The following is a 25,369-nucleotide window of genomic DNA, read 5'->3' on the forward strand; positions in this document are numbered from 1 at the left end:
CCAATGGAACAGAACAGAGAACCCAGAAATAAACCCAGACACCTATGGTCAATTAATTTTTGACAAAGGAGGCAATAATATAAAATGGGAAAAAAACAAACAGTGTCTTCAGCAAGTGGTGCTGGGAAAACTGGGCAGCTGCATGTAAATCAATGAAAGTAGAACTTACCATCACACCATGAACAAAAATAAACTCAAAATGGCTTAAAGACTTAAACATAAGACAAGACACCAGAAAACTCTTATATGAGAATTTAGGCAAAACATTCTCTGACACCAATCTTACAAATTTTTTTTAGGTCAGTCTCCCAAAGCAATAGAAATAAAAACAAAAATAAACCAATGACACCTAGTCAAACTTACAAGCTTTCATACAGCAAAGGATATGATTAAAAAAAAAAAAAAAAGACAACCTATGGTATGGGAGAAAATAGTTTCAAATGATGCAACCAACAAGGGCTCAACCTCCAAAATATACAGACAACTCATACAACTCAACAGCAAACAACCCAGTTTAAAAATGGGCAAAAGACCTAAGTAGACGTTTCTCCAAAGACATACAAATGGGCAACAGGTACATGAAAAAATGCTCAACATCACTATATTATTAGAGAAATGCAAATCAAAACTACAGTGAGGTACCACTTCACACCAGTCAAAATGGCCATCATTAACAAGTCAACAAATAACAAATGCTGGAGAGGGTGTGAAGAAAGGGGTATGTACCTCCTTTACTGTTAGTGGGAATGTAAATTGGTACCACCACTATGGAAAACAGTATGGAGGGACATCAGAAAATGAAATATCAACTACCTTATGATCTAGCAATCCCACTCCTAGGCATATATCCAGACTTTGAAAAAGACACATGTACCCCCTAAGTTCATTGCAGCGCTATCCACAATAACCAAAACATGGAAACAATCTTAATGTCCATTGACAGATGAATGGATTAAGAATATGTGGTACATATATGCAATGGAATACTACTCAGCCATTAAAAAGAACAAAATAATGCCATTTGCAGCAATATGGATGGAACTAGAAACTCTAATACTAAGTGAAGTAAGAAAAAAATAATACATGATATCACTTACATGTGGAATCTAATATATGGCACAAAGGAACTTATCTACAGAAAGAAGCAAACTTATGGACATGGAGAGCAGACTTGTGGTTGCCAAGAGGAAGGGAAGGGAGGGGGATGGACTGGGAGTTTGGGATAAGTAGATGCAAACTATTGCATTTGGAGTGGGTAAGCAATGAGATCCTGCTGTATAGCACAGGGAACTCTATTTAATCACTTGTGATGGAACATGATGGAGGATGATGTGAGAAAAAGAATGTATACGTATATATAACTGGGTTACTTTATAGCAGAAATTAACAGAACATTGTAAATCAACTATAATAAAAAAATAAAAACTTAAAAAATACTATTTTACTTGCTCATGTATATAAATTTTTCCTGCAAGTGTGAATACAAATAAATATAAATTTAATTAAATATCTGAAGAACACGATGTGACAAATGATTGATTTCTCTGGCACAGTTTTATTGCCTTATGATTTAATTTATATATAACTACAAAGAAATTCCCAATTCTTTGAACATTTTGTGTGCATTTAAAATGAGGTAGACTTTAAGTCAAATCCACTTGCATTGGAATCTTGATCCTTCCATTTATGAGCCATGTGGCCCAGGCAACTTACTTTACCCTCCAGTCATTTATTCTTCTCTATACTCCAAATAATAATCTCTTTTTTCTGAGTGATTTTATAGGACCAAATGAATACTGTTGCACATTGCATCTAGCTCGGTGCCTACAACTGAATGAATGTAGTCAACGTCATGTAGCCTTCATTGTTGTTATTGTCATTAATGTAATCGTGAAGCCGGAATTCTGAGGTTAATAGTTCCCTTTTCTTTGGAAACTATCAGTGAGAATTTCCCCAACTGTGGGATGAGGACAACAAAATGCTCAGAGAAGTCTCGAGGTTATGCTGTTCTGTGGACAGGCTGGCTTGGAAGGCTCCATCAGCTAGTCAGGAGGGAGCCGTAGAGGCTGTCAGGGGAAATGAAAATTCATAAGCCTATCCTCAGGTGTTGGTTGGCTGGCTATCTGAAAGAAGCAGCTCCCAAATTCGTGCATGTACTGAAGCTAAATTTGGTGCAGATTGTTTTGCATGTTTGCTAAGTCAAACCTCAACTTTTTACAAGGTTTTTTAGCTGCATAGATAGCTGGTCCTCCCTCTAGAGTATGATTTCTTAATAGATGAAAAATGACAGTAGAAAGTGAAGCACCCTGGAACTTCACTACACCTCTGAATTCAGGACTCTTCCAGGCATAATTCATGATTTAGGACTGCCTTGGAGGTTGAACCTTCCCATAATAAAAGTCTTTTGGGGACATCAGAAAGTCTTTTTGGCTATATTCTACAACTGGACTTTTCTCTGTGTCAAATGACACTTAGGGGATAAGGTCTGTGTATCACTCAATGGTGAAGAGGAATGGCCCCAGACTCCCATAAATATTTATTAACATGGTAATGACCACTCTCATGCATATACCCAGCAGTCTCATGCACAAGGCTGAAGATGCTCTTGCTAGCCCTGCTCTGCATAGCTTCATTCTTAGCTTATTCAGCAGCACTTCCCACAGAAATTAGAGCAGCTACATGACCAGTTCCAAAGACTTTAGTTTTTCTTCAATGGAGATATTTCAAGGATCTAAATATAAATGCTGCCACACAGAGTAGTGGAGGAATTATAAAGCATTTAGTGTTTGCCAGTCATGACTATTCTGCCTTTCTCAGAATAGACAATTGGGAAATGATTGAAGGAAACAAAAAAATGGCAAAGCCACCCCACATCCTCTGCTTGTACACTTCTTGTATTTAAGGATTAAGGCCCCCTGCTCTGTGACATCACTGTTGCCACTACAAACAGAACCATCTGCCACGGAGCAGGGAAGCCAGTCATTCCCTAATGTGCAGAAATACTTGGTTGAACTCCTGAAACTTATTTGGTACATCAAAAGCTGCACTGCTGTGGAATGCAATAAACCCCATCTGTTTGAGGTATTTTCAGCAATACTGCACTTCTTTGGAGAACTGGGGTCCCATTATTCTCTAATATAGAACTTTATTCCTGATAAAATTCCCCATAGGGATCTTTATTGCCTTATTGAATTATTGGCATATTCTTTACAAAAGACCCTTTTTTCCCCAACTTCATTCATCCTTGTACAATTATTTATGTATCACATAAACCAATGGTTAATGGTTATATCATGGCAAATCACTGTGTCAAAAAGTTTCTCTACACTATTTTATCAGTGTCTTTAAATTTATGTTTTTATTAAATATGATGGCCATGATGGTACTTGAATTAGACATTTCCCCAGAGTCATCAATTGACGTTGTTTTCCAGAAAATACACTCTCCTGTGATCATTGCCTAGCTGTTCTTTAGAAGACTTCTGTATATATTGCTTCCCCCCACACATGGTCTCTCAAAACTAAATGCCAGATCTCCAGCCCAACCTCTTACTCCACCCTGTGCTCAGGCTCTTCCACAGATGCACACACTTTGCTCACAGCTCTCTGCAACTCTGCATCTCAGCAGAGAGAGAAATTCCTTCTGGGCCCCTTGTGAGAGGAGTTCAGATCTGTTCCCTGCCCATATCCCATCACGTCTCCCCCACAGGATCTGACCTTGAGAGGACTCGGCTGCCCTGGGAGTAATGAATCACCGTTTTATTTTTTTAAGCCATATGTGAGTTAAATTGTTTGATGTAAATCATACTCCTGCAGCTCCAGTTTGAAACAGGAGAGCCATTTGCCTGCCGCCTGTCGCTGTCTGCTCTCTGTGTCTCTATCCAGAGTGTCCCTTTTAGAAATGACTACATTTTTGTGACTAATCTTTCCAAACCCATTTTCTTGAATGTGGACCAGTGTTTATTTTGACTGCCTCCCCACTATACAGTTTTTGCTTCCCATGCCAACCCAAGACAAAACTCATAATTTGCAAAATAAAGGAATGGTACAGATGGAGCGCTTAACTTGGTCTGCTTCCCCTGTCTCCCTTGAACCACCCACTCCTTTCCTCTGCTCTTTTTCTTTCTTTCTTTTCTTTTTTTTTTAACCATCTTCTTCGAAGCCAAGGATGCGATGTTTGTTTAAAAATGCATTGGCTGATGAAATTTTCCACTGCTTGGCATGTTGGAGGAGGGACTGTCAGGAAAGGGCAAGCCGACATACTAAATACTTTGCCTTTCATGCTAACAGTTCACTTATTACCAATTCAAACCAATGCTTTTTGGCCAGTTTCCCGTACTTTCAGTATTTCAAGTAGAAAGAAAGGGGGAAAATCTCTGTCATCATTTTGTGCTGTTATAAATGTATGATTTCATTTAATATAAGCAGATTCTTTGACTTGTCCATGAGCTCTGATTATGTATGTGTATGAATGGGATGTCAGTGAATGGTTAAATTATTTGTTTGGATTTTGCTCTAGCATGAAAAACCTCGTGATTTTAAAATAAATTTATGTTTAACATATTTCTTCTTCATTTTTTTTCCTTGCGGCTACATGCACAGGGGAACAACAAAGTAAGTTCTTTGTCCTACTGCAGCTCCTCTATCTTTCCAGCCCCTACCCCCTTTCTGCATGTGCCTGGACGAGGGTATTTTCATGCATTTTGAAATGACCAATGCCTGTGACAATGCACAGAAAATGGAGGGTGTGCAAATTTTGGAGGAAACAAAGCTTGGACTACCATCATGGCTGTTCATTTTTGACCTTTTAGAAGGGAAATATCATATTCCTCAGGATTGGTTATTGGACAGTGCAGAGAGGTTGTTCTTATAAGGAAATAGATCAACACTGAGAGCAAAGATTATGGAGATTTAATAATGAGGACTCTTCTGCAGAAAGGGTACAACAGTCTGATGAAACAGTGCAGCTGAAGTTTTTGACCAAAAATCAAAGCTCTCATGTTAATGTGCAGTTATAAAAACCCTGAACTGGAGTCTTAAATAGCAGGATGACTGGCTTTGTTGGTGAAACTGAACTAGATCAGTGCTCTGGCTTTGAAGGTGCCTTAAAATGGATGGAGGAGGGTGGGGTCAACATTTGCCTTGGCTTCTGCACCCTTGATGTATTCCAGCTGGATGGAAGCAGGAGGGTGTGGGGAATGGAGGGGAAGACTGAAATGAGTATGATAGATTTGTGAAACCAGGCAACACACACAAATGGTGGAAGTTATTTAAATGTTGTTATAGTAAATAAATGAGTAATTTAGTAGTGCATAGGGTTGCTAGCTTGTTAAAATTTTAATTTAATTTTTTCAAAAGATTAGAACTATGTCTCACTTTAGTTATGTAATAGTAATGTAGTTGGGGAAGTTGCTCTTAAGTTTAGCAGAGTGATTATTTTTCTTTTTTTTTCCCCCTATGGAAAATTATTAGTGCTTCATCCTACCAGGTGGCCCACTTAAAATGGGCCTCATTGAATACAATAAGAATTTAAAAGAATCTGTTATGGAAGGGTCTGCTGGCATATTTAAAACAGCTGGAATTCATCAAAATTGCTATTCATAAGCCATACATATAGAATTTAAAACAAATGTGGGAAATCTTCAAGTTTAATTTGATGGAATGTGCCATTATGGAATAAGTTGATATAGATATTTGGTGTTGAAATGCGTCACTTTATAAACTTATATCTTGCTATAACTGCTTATGACCCAAGTAATAATATTTAATAAAGTTAAAAATAATATAATAAAAGTACAAGATAGGCATTTGTGAAGGAGTAAAGGGGTGAACTCAGCCCACTAATAGTTTACTTTTTAAGACAGAAGGTGACTTATGAAATTGATGAAAAATTTCTTCCACAAAGGAAAGGATCATATTTCTAACTAATATTATCGGTATTGGATAAAACATTTTAGTTCTTATACCATATAATGTATTTTAATTCTGGAGTAGTAAATGTGCCTGATCCTGGTCACTTATATGACACTGACATTTCTCTGTCTAGAATTTCATGTACTGCATCTCTTGTTTGTTTAAGTAGCCTTGAGCTATGTGAGTACACTAAGAGTAAGCCTATGCATGCTGAAGGTCACGGAACCAGCTTCTGACATTTTAGGGAGGTGCTAACCATTCAAGAAGCATTTATTATTTGCCTCTTTCACTAGTGTTTCACTGATGACTTAAAGGCATTCATGAAGTTCCCCAAAGAAAACACTTCTTCTCCGTAGAAGGACTCATCTATATGTTGTAACTTGTTTGGTCAGGTTCTGGGAAAGTTTAATGGAATTTACTGATTCTCAAACCATTATACAAGAGTCAAAACAACTCAAGCATTCTAAGTTGCTGTCTGTTAAGGCTACCTATTGGATGGTGCAGAAGGCCCTCCAGGTCTCCTGGCACCTGGAGCCACCATCCGTATTGGGAACACTTGGTACAATGCTGTGGGAATCTTTGGGTGCCAACTAGAGTTAAAGTGTTGATTGAGGAGTGCCAAAGATGCAAGCACTTCCTGTTTTGATTTTTAATTGAAGAGTTGCTTCTTTAGAGGAGCTGTTGCTAATTGCCCTTATTCCTTAATTCTTTGTTGCTTATGTTATGAAAAAGTAATAGTTTGTAAATATATATGACTAATACTTTTAAAATATCGTCATTATACTGACCTCGGACTCTGGCACAAAAGAGCCTCCTCAAATCACAAACAGCACATCTGAATGCTATTTTCCTTTAGCTTAGAATTTCAGTATAAATGGAAAACACTGGAATACAAGCTGTGCTGTCTCCAGAGTATAGATCTGGAGTCTTCAAAAGGAGAATATGAGATTCTTTTTTCCCTTTCATGCTGGAATTCTCATTCTAAGTTGTCCCCAAGGCAACATACCTGACTTGTTGCCTGCCATATACATGAGCCAGCTGTAAAAGGTGACTCATTTCAGACTCACAAAGGCTAATTGTTTATTTAGTGAATGGCATTTCATTATTTATGATACTAACCAGACACTAAAGAGAATGAAGCCTGCTCAATTCATGTTTCCCCAGATGAAAAAGATGAATGGATTCATCTTCCTACCTATGTTAAGTGTAGTGCACACACACATATATACATATACACACATATATTATAAGAAATATGTAACTATGCATTTTCTCAGTGACAGCTAAATTGATCTGCTTCATTCACCTTTGGATTATGCTTAGAGTTTGGGAACTAATCCTCTACACTCCAAGAAAAAGAGCATCTACAGAGATAGATAGATTTACATGATAGGACAAAACACCCAGAGTCTTATTCTTCCTTGAACAATTCTATGTACTTTGTTATTTCTCCTTAAAAAGGTGATTTTCCTGATGTGTGGTGATCGCAGTTGGTCAGGAAAATTTCTCCTTCCAGGCCCATTCCTTATTTTTCTTTTGAAAATGTTTTTCTCTTGGCATAGCGATACCCTAAATTGTCTCGGGTAGAATCTGTCTCCTCCTTAGAGGGGTTTACCTACACCAAGGATTCCAAGTCAGTATCTTCCATGGTAAGACCATAATCTAGGACTCTCTGTATCAGTTTGGGGAATGTGAACAAATATAATACAGTAACAGGGAGGTTTGGGGTTTTTTGTTTATTTGGTTTGTTTGTTGAGCATACATGTAAATCAGAATGTCATTTTCAGAAGTGAGGTCTTCAGGTAAAAAAGAAATCTTCATATTTTGTCCTAGAGAAAAGACATTTAATTTCCTTCATTAATTTGATGTCCTTGCTTGGTAGCCATTTCTAGAAATTTAATAAACATTTGGTGTTACTTCTTTATTAAAGACTCTGAGTTTTGGTTAAATATCTCTGGTATTAAATTAGGCAAATTGAAGGTTAAAATAAACCTCTAAAATATAAACAATAAAATACTGTAACAAAAGCTCTCAAATTTCTTAATGATGTTGGTATAGAAACACAAATGAAACCTAAAAAGAATCCCAGGTTCAGAAATGAATACTCCAGGGAATTTCCATTGTGGCTCAGCAGGTTACAAACTTGACTAGTATCCGTGAGGATGCAGGTTCAATCTCTGGCCTTGCTCAGGGGGTTAAGGATCCAGCGTTGCCATGAGTTGTGACATAGGTCACAGATGTGGCTCAGATCCCGTGTTGCTGTGGCTGCAGCTCTAATTTGACCCCTAGCCTGGGAACTTCCATGTGCTACAGGGCAACCCTACAAAAAAGAAAAAAAAAATTGAATACTTGAAAAAATTTTGACTTAAAGCTACATTTATTTAATCTCCTCTCTTGTGAAACTTCTATTACCTTTGAGAAATAAATTTACTGTCACCTTACTTAATTTCAGTCTTTTTAAACTATAAAGAATTCTTGTATGTCCTCTAGCAGAAGTATGAAGTTGAATGCCCTGATTGGAGAGAAGGAACATTTGAAAAGGAGAAATAGAACTGAAACGTGATAAAACATGTTAAAAATATGTAATATTAAAAATAACATTTTTAACTAAGTTCTAGTTTGGTTAAATGCAATAATTTTATACATAGTGAAAGGCTTTGATATACAAGAAAAGAAGGAAAGAAAATCCATTTTGAACACCTGTATTAACAATATTTTAAAAATACTTTGTCTAGCAATTTTCCATCACTTGATAAGTGGACATTGTCAGCCTCCTTTCATGGGAAAAGTGGTTATTATCTAGAGTACTGATGTTGGCGATCCATTGGATTCTAGCCATCATTTGCAAGGACAGGGTGTGCCAAATCAAATGGCACCAAAATATATGAACACTGAAGAAGACAGATATTAAATCCATGTTAATTTGTTTTGTCTCTTATGCCAGATCTTCAACTCCTAAATTCCTGTTCTTGGTCATATGTGAGAAAGTATATAGGTAGGCACTGAAAATCCATAATGGAACCTGAAAGTGGCTTTTTGATGGTCTGTTATAACCTTGGTAGATGAAGGGATAAACAGTATAGTGTCAGAAGGTATATTTCCTCTCTAATATTAAGAATGACTAAAAGAGGAGTTCCTTAGTGACTCAGCAGGTTGAGGATCTGGCATTGCCACTACTGTGGTTTGGATTGCTGCAATGGTGTGGGTTTGATCCTTGGCCCCAGAACATGCCATGGGCATGACCAGAAAGAAAAAGATAAAAAATAAAATGACTGAAAAAACATCTCTAAGTAGTTTCGGTACAGTCAGCTCAATTGGGGTTATTTATTTTCTTTGGATAATGTATGTTCTTTCCTTGATTTTCTTGAAGTAGTTTAGCAAATTTATTTCCATGGGATTTAAGGAGATCCCATCTGATCCACTTAATTTATGCACAACCCAGTAAGAATATCACTAAAGTTAAAAGAAGGAATGAAAAATCACTGGCCTCAAAGTGTTATTTTAGTTCTATGTGCATATAAAAATGAACTGTCTATATCAGTCACTGCAACACGAATAAACCCTGGCTTCTTTTTTGGCAAACCAGTCTTAAAAGAGCATTGTTAATGCCTAGTTTTTAAAGCCCCAACGTTTACTTTCAAACACTTGGAGAAAAGAACAGTTTAACTGAGGGCAAAAATCTTAGATAAGTGAGTTGGAATCTATATTATATCCCCAAATTTATTAATCTTGCCAAATAGACTGCATACGGAAGCAAGAATCGAAAGCTCACTCACTGTTGGTGATAGGACAGGAATCTCTGAAGGATGTTCTGGGCTTATTTACATATTTTTATTTTCTCTCTTGTTTCTGAAAAGAAGTGACTTCCGAAGTTCCTGTCATGGCACAGTGGTTAATGAATCCGACTAGGAACCATGAGGTTGCGGGTTCGATCCCTGGCCTTGCTCAGTGGGTTAAGGATCCGGCGTTGCCGTGAGCTGTGGTGTAGATTGCAGACATGCTCGGATCCTGCGTTGCTATGGCTCTGGTGTAGGTCAGTGGCTACAGCTCCGATTAGACCCCTAGCCTGGGAACCTCCATATGCTGTGGGAGTGGCCCTAGAAAAGGCAAAAAGATGAAACAAAACAAAACAAAAGTGACTTCCCTCTAGTTAATGAGAAATAAGAGAATAATGTCTTACATCACAGCTTTTGACTAATTTTTTCTCACAGTGTTTTTTAAAATTTGTTACTGAAGTAACAAATTTACAGTTGATTTACAGTGTTGTGCCACTTTCTGCTGTACAGCAAAGTGACTCAGTCATATATACATACACATATATTCTTTTTTTAATATTATTTTCCATCATGGTCTATCCCAGGAAATTGAATAGAGTTCCTGGTGCTATACAGTAGGACCTTTTGTTTATCCATTCTAAATGTAATAATTTGTATTTACTAACCCCAAACTCCCAGTCCACCCCACTCCCCTTTGGCAACCACTCTGCTCTCTATGCCCTTGAGTCTGTTTCTGTTTTGTGAATAGGTTCATTTGTGCCGCATATTAGATTCCACAAATAAGCAATAGCATGTGTTATTTGTCTTTCTCTTTCTAATTTACTTCACTCACTGTGAGAATCTCTAGTTGCATCCATGTTGCTGCAAATGACATTTTGTTCTTTTTTATAGCTGAGTAGTATTCCATTGTATATATGTACCATATCTTCTTAATCCATTCATCTGTTGATGGACAATTAGGTTGTTTCCATGTCTTGGTTATTGTGAATAGTGCTGCTATGCACATAGGGGAACATGTATCTTTTAGAATTATAGTTTTGTCCAGACACACGCCCAGAAGTGAGATGGCTGGATCATATGGTAGTTAATATTTTTAGTTTTCTGAGGAACCTCCATACTATTTTCCATAATTATTGTACCAATTTAAGTTCCCACCAACAGTGTAGGAGGGTTCCTTTTTCTCCACATCCCCTCCAGCATTTGTCATTTGTAGACTTATTAATGATAACCACTCTGCCCAGTATGAGGTGGTACTTCACTGTAGTTTTGATTTGCATTTCTCTAATAATTAGTGATGTTGAGCATCTTTTCATGTTCCATCTTGCCATCTGTCATTATCCCTTTGATAAGAGTGTGCAGGTACATGGCCTACACGTGTTTCCAGAGAGCTGAGGGCAGTGGGCAGCCCTTGCAGATGTCACCTGGTTGCTGGGTCTTTGGCAGTGGCAGCATCCCATGGGGGTGGGCAGGTGGTGGTGGAAGGCTGTCCTAATTTCAGGGCCCTTAGCAGTGGCAGTGGCCCCCAGGGAGGTGAGAGCAGCAGGTGACACTCAAGTTTCAGGGCTTTCTGTGGTGGTGACCCCTAGGGTGACTGGGGCAGTAGGTGATGCCTGGTCACGGGACCCTTAGTGGTGGCAGGAAGCACCTACCTCTGGAGTCTAAGATGGCTGCAGTGGTTTGCATTCATCCCCATACCCTGCACAAGAGGTTCCCTGCCACCTGAGAGCCTGTGCTTGTGCAGAGAACGTTCCTATGGCAATCCCACCACCACTCCTCCTCTTACACTCCCAAATAGTGGTGCCCTGCTTCTCTGGCAGGCCCAGGCCTCCTCCTGCACTCCCTTGGCCATGGCTCACCACTCCCTAGCCCTCTCAGACTATTTTCACACAGCCAGCGCTAGTTCTCTCCCTGGAACTGACCTTAAAAGCCCCAGCTTCAGCACCGAGACCCACCTAAGTATCTCAGACCCACTGGAGTCTGCCCGGTGGTGGTACCAATTGTCTTCATGGCTCTCTCTCTGCTTTGCCCTCCTCAGGCTGGCTGCTCATTTCTCTGAGGCCTCAGGGCTCTCCCTCCATTCTGGTTGATCTCCCTGCCAGTGAAGTACCCTCCCAGTATATGGATTCCTTTCCTCTTTTCATAGCTCCATTTCAGGTGTGCTGGTCCCATCCTGATTCCTCTTTCCTCTTCTCACCGAACTTTAGATATCTTTTTAATGCCCTGTGATATTTTTGAAAGGAATTGGTTTAACACTGCCCCCAAATAAAAGAAATTATGTTTCTGTTTTGAAAAAATGCTGTCATCAAGTATGGCTTTGGAACTTTCATTGTGATAAGTTTTACTTTGCAATGTAAGCCCTTACAGAAGCATTTTTAATCAAAAAGTAGAAATTTATTGCTTTCGTTAATGTATCTTAATGTGGTTATCATAGAGTACAGTGCAATCATATAGAATCACTGTAGTTAAAAGAGTTTAAAATCCTTCTCCCTATCTTTAGCAGATCAGCTGGGCAAAAATCAAAATGAAAAAAGATGTGATTGGTATAGGAATTAAGGTTGATTCAAAAGATATGTATGTACATACTTAAAAGCTATATAAACATTGGATGTCTAATAAGCTTTAGAAAACTAGAGATACATAGCAAACTTTAAGTGAGAAAACCTATCTACTTAGAAATTTAAAAATACACTCTGAAAATGGATCCAAATGGAAATTAATGCTTAATGTAAAGACTTTTTGAAGTATAATAACAAGTATAGTGAAAACACTATATGGGAAATATTATAAGATATGTCCAGTGTTATATACAAAGAAATGTTAATAATTTTAAATAGAATTCTTATTTACTTATTTACTTTTTTTTTAATATTTTTTTTTATTTTCCCACTGTACAGCAAGGGGGTCAGGTTATCCTTACATGTATACATTACAATTACATTTTTTCCCCCACCCTTTCTTCTGTTGCAACATGAGTATCTAGACAAAGTTCTCAATGCTATTCAGCAGGATCTCCTTGTAAATCTCTTCTAAGTTGTGTCTGATAAGCCCAAGCTCCCGATCCCTCCCACTCCCTCCCCCTCCCATCAGGCAGCCACAAGTCTCTTCTCCAAGTCCATGATTTTCTTTTCTGAGGAGATGTTCATTTGTGCTGGATATTAGATTCCAGTTATAAGTGATATCATATGGTATTTGTCTTTGTCTTTCTGGCTCATTTCACTCAGTATGAGATTCTCTAGTTCCATCCATGTTGCTGCAAATGGCATTATGTCATTCTTTTTTATGGCTGAGTAGTATTCCATTGTGTATATATACCTTTTTTTTTATGGCTGCACTCATGGCACATGGAAGTTTCAAGGCCAAGGATTGATTCCCAGCCTCAGCTACAGCAACACCAGATCTTTTAACCCACTGTACAGGGCCAGGGATTGAACCTGTACCTCCAAAGCAACCCAAGCCACTGCAGTCAGATTCTTAACCTACTACACCACAGTGGGAACTCCTAGAATTCTTATTTTAGTAGAGGTAAATAAACCTAAAAGGTAGGAAAGAAAGCAACAACAACAGCAAATCTAAGGAAAGAAAGAAATTAATGGTTAGAGGAAAAATTAATGAATTAGAAAATAGTGAAAAAAAAGAGCAAGCATAAAACTACATGAAAATTTAAAGTGTTCGCATGGGACAAAAAAGAGTAAACAGTTAAAAAGTATATGACAAATTAGTAAACTATATAAAGGATTAAATGTCCTCAAAATAGAATTGTTTCTATTCAGTTCATTTAACATATAACAAAAACTAGCCTTTTGGGGAAAAAAGAAATCTGGCCAAATCAATAGACATTCAAGACCAAAAAATAAAAAATAAAAGACTGATAACTAGATTTAAAAAAAAGGTTCAGTATCCATTAACAAGCAGGACTTGTAAATTAAAATAGCTGCCCAGACATCATTTTTGAGCTTTTAGATTATGAAAAAATGTTAAAGAATGGTTGTGATAGAGGTAATGAAGAAGTTATCCTTATGTACTTATGCACCACATGCGGCGGAGTGTACACACAAACTTTCTGGAGGGTGGCCAGTTTGGTGATAGGCATCAAATCAAAGGCCTTTGTTATATGCCAACCTTTCAGCCAAGCAATTCCATTTCTCAAAATTTATTTTTATCAAATACTTTGATAGTTGTAAAGATATTCATTAAAAAATGATTTGGAAATATTATTCATAATTACCAATGTTTAAACTATATCAATATCCATTATAAGTAATTGATTAAATTGAGTGTGGTACATCCATGAAATTCTATGAAGCAAATTGTTTAAAATAAAGATGTATATGTATATGTAAAAATATAAATACATCAATTGCAGTGGATATTTTCATGATAAATTAACTGAAAAAAAAATCCACTGTGGATATCATAATCCTATTTTTGTTTTAAAAATTTTGCAGAGGATGATATTTACATGTGTATGATTGCACGTAGAAGTCCTTCAAAGATGCACACCAAAATGTTAATTGTATAGGCAATAGTAAATCTTGTTCCCATGTCATTTTCTCGATAACTTTCTTTTGTACAGTTTTCAAAAAAAAAAGATTTTAAGACACACAAAAATGAAAAAGAGGAAGAAATTTAAGTGAAGGATTGTAAGAAAGAAACAAATATAAAATGATGAAAATAATATTCGGAAGGAGCAATATAGAGCATAAACTTTATAGGATAGTAAAAGTTAAGTAAATAATGGAAATTAATCATCTGAGACTACAAACTTGGCATAAATATGTAATATTATTATTATTCTGTAATGAATACACAGATTTTAACTCCTTTCCCTTTCCCTTGCCAGTGCAATATGTTATTTTCCTCATTGAATTACGTATTGTTGAAGGACCATGTTATGAATCTTTGAACACTCACCTTCCCTTGTTGCCCTATGATTCTCAATTGTGTCTTTGTTTGAAATGCTCAGACTCCATGGTGCCCAGCTTCCCCAGCTTCCTGGATCATTCATTCTTCCTTAAGTTCCAGTTTTGTACCTGTCAGCACTGTCGCCCACTATGACTATGTTGTGCATAATGTACAAATAATGTATATTATCAGGGAGCCATACCATAGCCTCATTTCTGGCCTTTAGTCTTCCACTTTTTAAAAAATCTAATTGAGGTTTAAAGATGAAGACATCATATTAGACTAATGAAGATTATTTTGTAAAATTTAAGAGTTGATTAACTGTCTTTGAATCCAGTCATTTATGTAACAAAATGTATAATCTGAAAATTGAAAAGCAGGATGTCTGGGATCACAGTTTGTGTCTGGGATCAGAAGTACTGGGATCAGAATTTGAGACTCAACTAAGAAATGCTCCTCTTGAGGGTAAAACCATCCTTTTGATTTCAGAGAATCACACTGGTCATTAAATATTGACTCTGTGTTTGCTTGGCTCCCTACCAGACACCTCCCGTTCAAACAAGAACCAAAAGTCTTAGAGATATAAAGTATCTGATTCCTCTGTACCATGTTTAAGCACAAATCGATTAAGGCTGATGGTAATAAAAGCCACCGACTTAATCTTACTCTAAAGAATAAACAGGATTAAAATAAAAAGTTAAAACTGAAGAAAACATTTCAACATATATGGCAGGCAAACAATTAATATCTTATTTTTGTCCAAGTTAAAGAATTCTTAGAAATCAATAAGAAAATACAGTAATAAAGATAAAAGAGAAAAGTGTGTTTAGAGGCAAAGTGGGACGGCTGCTTGAGTCAGTGCAGAGAGAGATGATGATGGCTTGACTTAGTGTCATAGCAGTGGTGATAGTGAGAAGCGGTTGGATTTAGGATATATTTTGGTGGTAGAGCCGCACCTTTAAGATTTGCTGATGGATTGGATTTGGAAAGTAAGAGAAAGAGTAAAATAAAAAACATTACTGGACCTTGAACAACAGGTGCGTGTTAGTGCCATAAAGTGAGTAGTAAATGGGGAAAGGAGAAAATGGAGTGGGTCGTTTCATTTTGACCATATTAAATTTGGAATCCTAGTACACTTCAGTGTTTAGTCAGAATAGTTTGTTATATTGCTATAACAAAACTCCCAAAGTCTGGTGGCTTAAAACTGCAAGATTTGTTTCTTGCACATGCTACACATGCATCTCAAGTTGTCTGGCCTTCTGCTCCTTGTTATTCTCACTTCAGGGCTCAACGCTCAAAGGATTACTGTTGATCAGCATAACTGAGGGTATGAATGAAAAATTACACAGTCACTGATTTCCTCTGCCGTGATGATGACACCTAGACTCAAATGGACAGGAAGTATTACCTTACCAAATACCTTAGAGGAGAATCAAAGCATCAAAATGGAGATGCCTTCTAAGGCAGTTAAATGTATAAGTCTAAGTTCAGAGAAGAGATCTTCAGACAGAGATTTGGAAGTCATTAGATATTTTAAACCTTGGCACCTAAGGAGAAAGTATAGAATCAAAAAGAAGATAGCTGAGGATAGAATTGTCTAGTCTTTAGAAATACAGTTGAAGAGGAGAAACCAGTAGAAGAGACTGAGAAAAAACCGGTGTGTGTGGTTGCGTGTGTGTGTGTGTGTGTGTGTGTGTGTACATATGGACATTTCTGTATGTGTTTGTAAGAGGATAGAGAAAGGTATGCAACATGGGTTTGAAGAAAAGTTAGGAATTATTTTTAGCTTCTTTAGACATCTGTGTGTTAACTTATTTGTTGCTGTACCTATGTATTATCACTACAAACTTAGAAATGCAATAAGGTGAGAAAAGATTTTGTAAAGAAAGTATATGGAGGGAAGTAGAGGTGGGAGCAGTAACTTTTAGGTAGGCTGAGCAAGTGAGTATGAGGCATTTTGTAGGAAGCTAGGAAAAGGCCAGGTGAACATATTCCTGAACCAGTCAGTAATGATAATTACTGCATGGAGGCCATATACTTGCATATTAAAATTTAAACATTTCGGGAGTTCGCTGGTGGTACAAGGGGTTACTTATCCAGCATTGTCACTGCTGTGGCGTGGGTTCTTTCTTTGGCCCAGGGACTTCTACATGCTGAGCGTGTGGCCAAAACATTCTGAATGAGTGGAGCGGTTAGACAAGTATTCCAGGACAAAACCTAAATTAAGTCACTGAGGGCAGTTAGGACTCTAGTTGTTTAAGAAACGATAAAGACTAGCATGTTTTAAACTTAAAACTGTGTTCTTTTTCTGAAGCATTTGCATTTTGTGTCCCTCACTATGATGGACATTATTTTAATCCGGAGTTAGGAATGCATTTCCTTTATTTATTGGGATATACAGAATCTAGTAAAAATTTTTAAATGACCAGCATAGTAGTATTTAAATGATTATTTAGAAAATATATTTAATTACATGCCCCTTAATTGAATCAGCCCTAAAATGGATAAGGCTAGTGTTATACGGGGATATAACACAAAATGAGACACTAAAGACTAACTTTACATAATGACAACACACATTCTTCAGCAAAAATTATTATTGACCAAGTTTTTAATTGAAGGAATTTCTAATGTGGACATTTTCATTTTGCTCTTTGAAGTCATTAGCCATTAGTCTCACCAGTTTTCTCATTTTATGTCACATGGCTTCAAAGAGAAGTGTTAGTGACACTTCAAGTAATTAGGCCAAAGGTGGGAGGTGGGGGTAGAGTTTGATACAAAGAACAAAATAGACCTTAAAAAAAAAAAAGATCAGCTTGTTTAAATCTTTCTGTCACTGCAATTATCCCCTGAAGTAAGAAATTGAAAAAAAATGCATTAGTTCCACTTAGATCAGTGGTTCTGAACTAAGGATGATTTTGCTCCTGGGGACATCTGACAATATCTAGACATTTTTGGTTGTTGGACTGGGGAGGTATGACTGGAATCCAGTGGGCGGAAGCCAATATCCTGTTATTTACAGTGTTAAAGTTAATAAACCTTGACCTAGTTTGAAATAAGTATGCAAAATCCTCTTACCAAATTTAGCCTATGAAGATTCGGACCTATGACCTTCACTAATTGAGCCAAATTCACCTAAGATTGGTTGAAGAACTGGAATCTATTCAGACTGGAAACTCTGGTTATAAGCAGTCCCTACCTCCCATTATGCTTTATCAGTACCTGCTTCATACGAAAACTATTCCTTGGCCTTTGATTCAATGGGCTGCCTTAGAAAGTATCACAGTAACTGAAAAGATTTTCAGATATGGGCTTGTATACTTGGACAAGTGGTGCAAGGTCAGTAACTGTGTTACAAAGAATTGCCTTCACCAACACTTTTTTTTGTGAACATATGTCTTTCATTAAATACGAAAAACCCAATTTTTATAAATTTGGGTAACTTTTATGTGCTTCCACTAAAAGCCTATTTCAAAATTGGATTTCCATGAAAACAGAAAAAAAGTTAAAAATCTTACTATATTTAAGCACTAGAAGAAGACATAAAATTGGGCTCAGTAAAGTACAGTTAAATTCTGAGTCTCTATCAAGAAAAACTTTACTAATGTTCCAATGTAAGCATCATTATTCTTCACTTTCCATGTGGTCCAATGATTATCAAGCAGAAACTTTTCTTGACTAAGGTATGGAATGTACTGTCTGCCAATAAAGTTTTCTTTTAAGCCACTTTAAGATGGCTAAGACATCCAGACCCAAAGATAAAGCCACCCACATCAATTTGCTCAGCCCATTTAAAAACAGAGTTTGTCAAGCATTAAAACATAAACCTTGATACTCTTAACTTTTTTTAATGTGACAAAATTACTGAAGTCAGTTACAGAAGCCAAGTTTTATGAAGGCAATTAACAATTTTACATTTCCATTCATGTGAAGTGCTGAAAGGGTTATAATTAGGATAGATTACACAAGTGTAGAAGTATAAATTTTATAGGATTATAGATTTGTAGAATACAAATATCATATCAGAGAGTAGCAGACATCTAAATTTCAGCTTGTATTCTATAAAATGACATGGTGGTTGTGGTCCAGGAATAGGTTCTTAACAAAGACAATGTATTACAACTGCTTAACAAATAGGAAGGCCTCCCCAAAAGTGAAAAAGCAATATTTAAATTTTAAATACTAGACAAGGAACATTAGGCACAAGTTTGGAAGAACAGCATTTTTATATTGGTTAATTTGTGTGATATTCTTTGTTACATTTCTTGGTTTATTATTATTTTCTGTCTTCCTAACTGTACTTCAGACTCCATGAAGACAAGATCCCCTCTGTGATTTTGTACCATAATATATCCCTAGAACTTGGGACGTAATAGGTAGTGAACAGTATTTGTGCAGTGATTCGGTCAATGAATATAAATGATGGAAGAAACAAGTACAAACTGTGACCTTCAACACAGAGTTTTTTTTTTTTTTTTTTTTTTTTGTCTTTTGTCTTTTTTGTCTTTTTTTTTTTTTTTTTTTTTTTTTTTTTGTTGTTGTTGTTGTTGTTGCTATTTCTTGGGCCGCTCCCGCGGCATATGGAAGTTCCCAGGCTAGGGGTTGAATCGGAGCTGTAGCCACCGGCCTACGCCAGAGGCACAGCAACGCAGGATCCGAGCCGCGTCTGCAACCTACACCACAGCTCACGGCAACGCCGGATCGTTAACCCACTGAGCAAGGGCAGGGACCGAACCCGCAACCTCATGGTTCCTAGTCGGATTCGTTAACCACTGCGCCACGACGGGAACTCCCAACACAGAGTTTTGACACCAGATGTAGGTGAAATTGCAAAGGAAGGAAATCAGGGGGAAAATAAGAAGAGAGAAGGAAAAGTTTGTGACACTGAGACTGAAATAGCTTCCAAAATCTCTAACCATCAACTTGTTCACCATGATTCATTTACCTCAAATTACTGTAACCGATTTTCCAGTCTACATTTAAGTTTTTATATTGCCAGACTATTTACACACCTCATTCTTCAGGGGTAGGCACAATAAAATGCTAATGAAATAAATTATTAGAGTTTTTCCCCAGTAGTATACATTAAATCCCTGCTCTATCCAGGTATTTTGTACCCTGGGAGAAAAAAAGAACTTCTTTATGTTAATTCTCTCAAAATAAAGATAGTAACATTACTATAAAAAGGAAAACCCTCAGAATTGCTTCACTTCTTTATCCTTTCTTTTCGTACTCCCAAGTGGTCCTTCTCTTTGATAAGGCTATCTCTTTGGCGTATATTTAGGGCTTCACTTAGTTATTTCCATGTCTTAGTTTATTCTTTCTTACTTTTTCTTAGATAAATAGGTAGGTAGGTAGTTGGATGCATAGAGATACCGGTAGATTTGTGTATATCTTTGTCTATATTTATATAGACTTTTCTTTTTGTCTACCTGCTTTCCCATTCAAAAAACTGTGTATTTATCTCTTTCCTTTCACACTAATTATCTTTAAATCAGCTCATGTAATCCTCACAACCATCCTGGCAGGCAGTGATTCCCTGCTGGGGGCATTTGGCAATATGTGGAGACATTTGTGACTGTCACAGCTGGGTTGAGGGGTGCTACTGGCATCTAGTGGGTAGAGGCGAGGGATGCCACTAAACATGCTATAAGGCACAGGACAGCCCTCTACAACAAAGAATTAGCCAGTCTAAAATATCAGTAGTACTGCTGTTGAGAATCCCTGCTGGAAAATAAACATTATCTTCTCTATTCTAAAGATGAAGAACATGAGGTTAGTAAAGTTGGCAAACTAGCCAAAGATCACATATCCAATAAGTGAAGGAGTCAGGATTTAATTCAAATCCAGTTTTGAATTCAGAGTTCATGAACTTTCTAATAAACACACTCAGTTTCAATCTAATTCTCATTATTGTACGTAAATTTAGAGTAAACATCTTAGTGTCTAATTCCTCATACTCAGTTCTGATTATTTCCTTAGAGCAGACTTGTAGAAGTGGAATTGGTATCAAAAGGAATGAATAATTATACTGTTCTTGATGACTTTCCTCAAAGATTAAATCAATTCCCATTCCTCACATCTCGCCTAACCATGACAATGAGTATTTCAGGTTTTTTTCATACTTAATCTTTGTCAATGTGATCATTTGCGTTTCCCTTAAAAACACAACAAAACAAAACCTCCCTGTTGCTCAGATAATCTCCTTTAACTGCAATCCTATTGACCCTCCTAATTAGAACAACGAAGTGCAGAGTTTTGAAGCTCCAGTGTGATCTGAAATCCCAGTTCTGCCATTTGATAGCGGGGAGATGTTCCTCAGGTTACTCTGAGCCTCTCTCATTTGTTGAATGGAGCTTGATGACAGTCTCTACTTCTCAAAGACTAAATGAGCTAACACTTGTGTTGTAAAACAGTGGTAGGAACAAAGTCAGTTCTTAAAAGGTGCTGGCTGTCGTCAATATTATTTTTGTGCTTGCGTGGTCTTTTAAGCTTTGTTAAAGTGCTGTGGGTTTGGACTGAGTAGTTGCACTGACTCCCACTAATTATCCTCTTTTTCCAAATATCACCTCTTTTCTAAGCTGTTTACTAAGGGCCTCATTACTTGCTAATGCCATGAAAAGCATCAATTGGACTCCCTATTGCCAAGCTACTGCTTGGCATTTACCTTCAGAATTTGTTCGTGGCCTGTCTTTGCTCCTGGGTATTATCATGTCATAGTGTATATCATATCATACTATAAACCATCTCCATCTAGGTATTACAGATTATCATCCTCAGTAGTTCTCTGATTTTTTTTTATTTTCTTACATAAAAGTTCTGTATAACAGCATTTCCCAAAGTATACTCAGCCTATTTAAAGGAGAAACAAATGTTTTGATGATCAGAAATGTTTGGGTTACATTGTATTCTTTCTCCTCTGATGAGAAACTGAGTACATTAGCATTTTTCAAAATTTGAGAGTCCTGGAATAAGAAAACATGTAGATGTGCTTGACACTGCAATTCTTGAACTTATTTTTTCAAATAATATCCCTCCCCCCATTTTTTAGAAACAACCCCTCTCATCATCTTGTGAAATCAATGTTGGACAAGGAACACTTGCAGAACAGGCAGAAGGACTATAACATAGGGTTTCTCACCATGGCCAGTTTGTTTGTTAAAAATGTAAACTCTTGGGCCACCCCAAAGTCTTCTGAATTTGAATATTTGAGGACGGCACCTGGGAACATGCATTTTAAATAAGCTGCCAGGGTAATTTTATAACCACTGAAGTTTTGTTGTTTTTTTTTTTTATTTTTATTTTTTCCATTATACCTGGTTTACAGTTTTCTGTCAATTTTCTACTGTACAGCAGGGTGATCCAGTCACAAATACACATATATACATTCCTTTTTTTTCACATTATCATGCTCCATCATAAGTGACCCCAGTGCTATACAGCAGGATCTCATTGCTTATCCATGCCATGCCAAAGGCAATAGTTTGCATCTATTAACCCCAAATTCTCAGTCCATCCCACTCCCTCCCCCTTGGCAACCACAAGTCCGTTCTCCATGTCCATGATTTTCTTTTCTGTGGAAAGGTTCATTTGTGCCATATATTAGATTCCAGATATAAGCGGTACCTCTGAGGTTTTAGAATGAGTACTGTAGGTACTAACAATAGCCCTAGTGTAAGGTGCAAACGCTATTAATATTTCCCTTCTGTCACATCAAGGAAGATTTTACAACCATAATCCTTAATTTTACTGTGAGGTATATGGACATAATATTGAGAATTGTGCCTTAAGCCAAGGTTTACCAGAAATTCAGCTTTCTCATTACACCCCTTCCTGGGTGCCTATCAGCTGTGAGCAATAGCAGATCATTTTGCCCCTAGTGAGACAGCCTTTAAATGGATTCTGTTCGCAGCTCTGATACTGATGGTGAGGAATTGTTACTTTTTCTCATTGAAAATGACTGTTGGCGGTCCTGAGGCTGGAAAGAAGATCTAGAGAGGCCCAATACATTTCTTCATGGCACAGAATCAGAGCAGCCACAGGCCACCAGGCGTGCCCTGAGGGCTCAAACCAGCTCACTCTTTTCTGTATATTTGTTTGTTCAGTAAAGTTATTACCATATCTCTTTGTACTTTGTGCTAAGAAGCTCTGAAAATTTCCAGGGAGTTTTCCAGATGAGGCTAAGTGTATAACTCATACTTCATTTTGGTTTTAAGTTCAGAATGAAAGTGAATCTGAACTTGACACACATAAATAGTAGAAAGTTTATTTGTACAGGTTTATAGTTTTCATTTTTTTTTCTTTTTTCCTTTTACCTTTTGCTTTTTAGAACTGTTCTGCTAAATAACATTAACTTGTTAAAAAGTATGTTCACATTTTCCCTCTTTGGTGGTTTCCATACTTTGTACCCTGCCAAGTTCACCTGTGATGTTCATTGACACTTGTTTTTCTGAATAGAATATAAAGCTTGATTGATTCAAAGGAGAGTTGAGGGAAACCTCTGCTTGTGAAATATTTTGGTATGTTAAGTTGTTCCTTTTCAATGTGTAGAAGACTATTCCATTCTTGAAATTATTTTAGAGTCTACCTTTAACTAAATTTCCTTCCTGACTTCTGACCGTAGTGAAAGTTTGCATTTATTGCCCTTGAAGACAAGTACAGGGTGATTATCTTCTTGAAAATTTTTACCCAAACTGTATTATCTATTTCCATGTTTCCACCAATCTGTTTCTAGATGTTTGCATTGGCTTATATTGCCTTAGAAACCTCACCTCTGACACTCTTACCCTTGCCCTGTTAGCATTAGATGGTCATCTGCTGAGAAAGTAATGGTGACCTAACCTGGCAGGTTATCTGCTCCATCAAAATACTGCAGTTTGAAATAGTCCTTTTCATGCAATCCATAGGGGTCAAGGCATCCAAAGGTGCAATGAACACTTGGCCTTCTACCACATTTCAGGGCAACAGCTTCCTGAATCTTCTCCCTAACTTTAGGGAGCCAGTGTACTTGCCTGGATTTCTCCAGGTAACTTCCTAGTCTCTGATAGATGAGAACAACCTGAGAGCCAGCCTTCTTTTACACATCATTCCTGCTTGTTCTCTCTGTTGGAGTTCAATGTCATTTATTATTTCTCTAATTTTACATCAGTTCAGTTCATTAAACCTTTATCAAGAACTTGCTGGGTGTCAAGAATGCAAAAATTACTAAGTCCACAATTTGTGTCCTTAAGGAGCTCACTATCTGAAACTTACGATACAGGGAGGTAAAAGGTGTGCACAGAAATCATTGGCTCATGGGGAGCATGCAGCAGCCTGTGGGATGGGTAGGGAAGGCAGCCTAATGGGTAAGAACTAACTGGTGAGGCCAGGCATGGTGGGACTGATGCCTAAACAGCAGTCAGGGGATCAAGTCACTAGTGCAGTATACTTCACTCTATGCCATCGAGAAGCTATGAAAGGTCAGAACAATGTTTTAGACTGTTTAGTCTAGCAGCAGTGTGAAGGATAAATTTAATGGGAGCCAGGAGACCCATCAGGAGATTCTCATTGCAGTCGAGGAGAGAGGTTGTGAGGGTCTGAACCAAGAAGAGTTTGAAGGAACAGATGATTAGGTAAATGAAAACTATGCCACCTCCCAATCTTTTGGGTTAGATGCATTCTGAGAATTTAGGTTGTCATCTGAATCAAATATAGGTTGACACATTTCCATATATTCTAAGTTGTGGGTCGACAGCCTTTTCTTCTCAGGGGAGGCACCACTCTGTCCCCATTTCTGGTTCCAACTTTTGTTTGTTTGTTCCTGTCTTCTAGACTGGTCTCCTGCCCACCTCACACTGGGCTGCTCTGCAGCTCTGACCATTAAGGTTTATGCTGACCACTTGGATGAACTTTTCCTAATTACAGCCCTTGACAAACTCTGAGTACTCACCATGAGTTTTACCTTCTGTATGTTACAAAGTGAAAGAGAAATTAGAGTAATAGCATTAACCATTTTTCATTGATTTTAAGGGGCTAGGGTTTGTTCTCAATCAGTGCAATGAATGAGTTTTTTTTTTTTTTTTTTTTTAAGAATCAAGCATGTTGTAGAAGTTGTGATCCAGTACAGTCTTTTGTGCTTTATTTGTTGCCTCTTCATAATCTGTAAAGCTCTTGTTTTTGTTTCTTCTCCTAATAGAGGCCAGTTCCTTTGTTCTTTTCCCTTTACATTTCTTTCTTTCTTTTTTTTTTTTTTTCCCTCCTTACCTCTTTTAGGATCCTGAGAGAGTGGTTTAAAATGGGAAATTCTTTGAGACCTGCAAAATATATTTTCCCCACTGAGTTAAAAAACTCCGTAGTTATAAACTTGGTTTAATGTGGTCAGTTTTATCACAGATCAGGCCTGCCCAAGGCAAGGGAGCTCAGCCAGTAATTTGGGAAGCCTTTGAAGCCACATGCACATGTATACATTAACCTCCGAAGCTAACCATAATTTTAATTAACATAAAATAATCTAAAGACATGCTGATTAGACACCGTGTGGCTTGAACAAAGCATTCTGGGCAGGGGGTTGGGGATAGAGAACTTTGACCATTCCTATCCCCAACAGACAGGGCTTTCTTTAATCATTTAGAAGCACATTTTATTTTGCTCAACCTTGTTTTTTTCCTTGCAAGATGTTCTTAGAGACCAAAAACAACAAAATTCCTAAAGCTTTTGCTAATTAAAAAGAGAGGAACTGAAACTGTTATAGATTATGTCAGTTAAACCTCAGAGTAGAAAAAAAAAAAAAGTAGAACTCCA

At 37.3% G+C, this 25,369-nt stretch overlaps 1 protein-coding gene and 1 long non-coding RNA gene across 28 annotated transcripts in view; both read left to right on the top strand.

Annotated features, from left to right (window-relative positions):
• The window catches only part of DNM3 (dynamin 3), a 542,852-nt gene that overhangs the window by 439,842 nt on the left and 77,641 nt on the right, over positions 1–25,369 (top strand). For 6 of the 27 annotated variants that reach the window (XM_021063644.2, XM_021063639.2, XM_021063635.2 and 3 more), the window contains one exon: positions 4,602–4,613. The exons of the other annotated variants lie outside the window; for them this stretch is intronic. In XM_021063644.2, the coding sequence (XP_020919303.1) occupies positions 4,602–4,613 (12 nt within the window). The remainder of the gene's footprint in view (positions 1–4,601; positions 4,614–25,369) is intronic. 27 annotated transcript variants of the gene reach the window in all.
• Positions 17,351–25,296, top strand: LOC146400115 (uncharacterized). The gene is made up of 2 exons (XR_014816243.1): positions 17,351–19,051; positions 19,392–25,296. It is a non-coding gene; the product is annotated as an uncharacterized LOC146400115 (long non-coding RNA).

This window comes from Sus scrofa, chromosome 9 (assembly GCF_054392235.1).
Source record: "Sus scrofa isolate SSC_HxYL_T2T_F1_AM1 chromosome 9, Sscrofa_HxYL_maternal_Yorkshire_Landrace_v2.0, whole genome shotgun sequence".
Taxonomy (NCBI): domain Eukaryota; kingdom Metazoa; phylum Chordata; class Mammalia; order Artiodactyla; family Suidae; genus Sus; species Sus scrofa.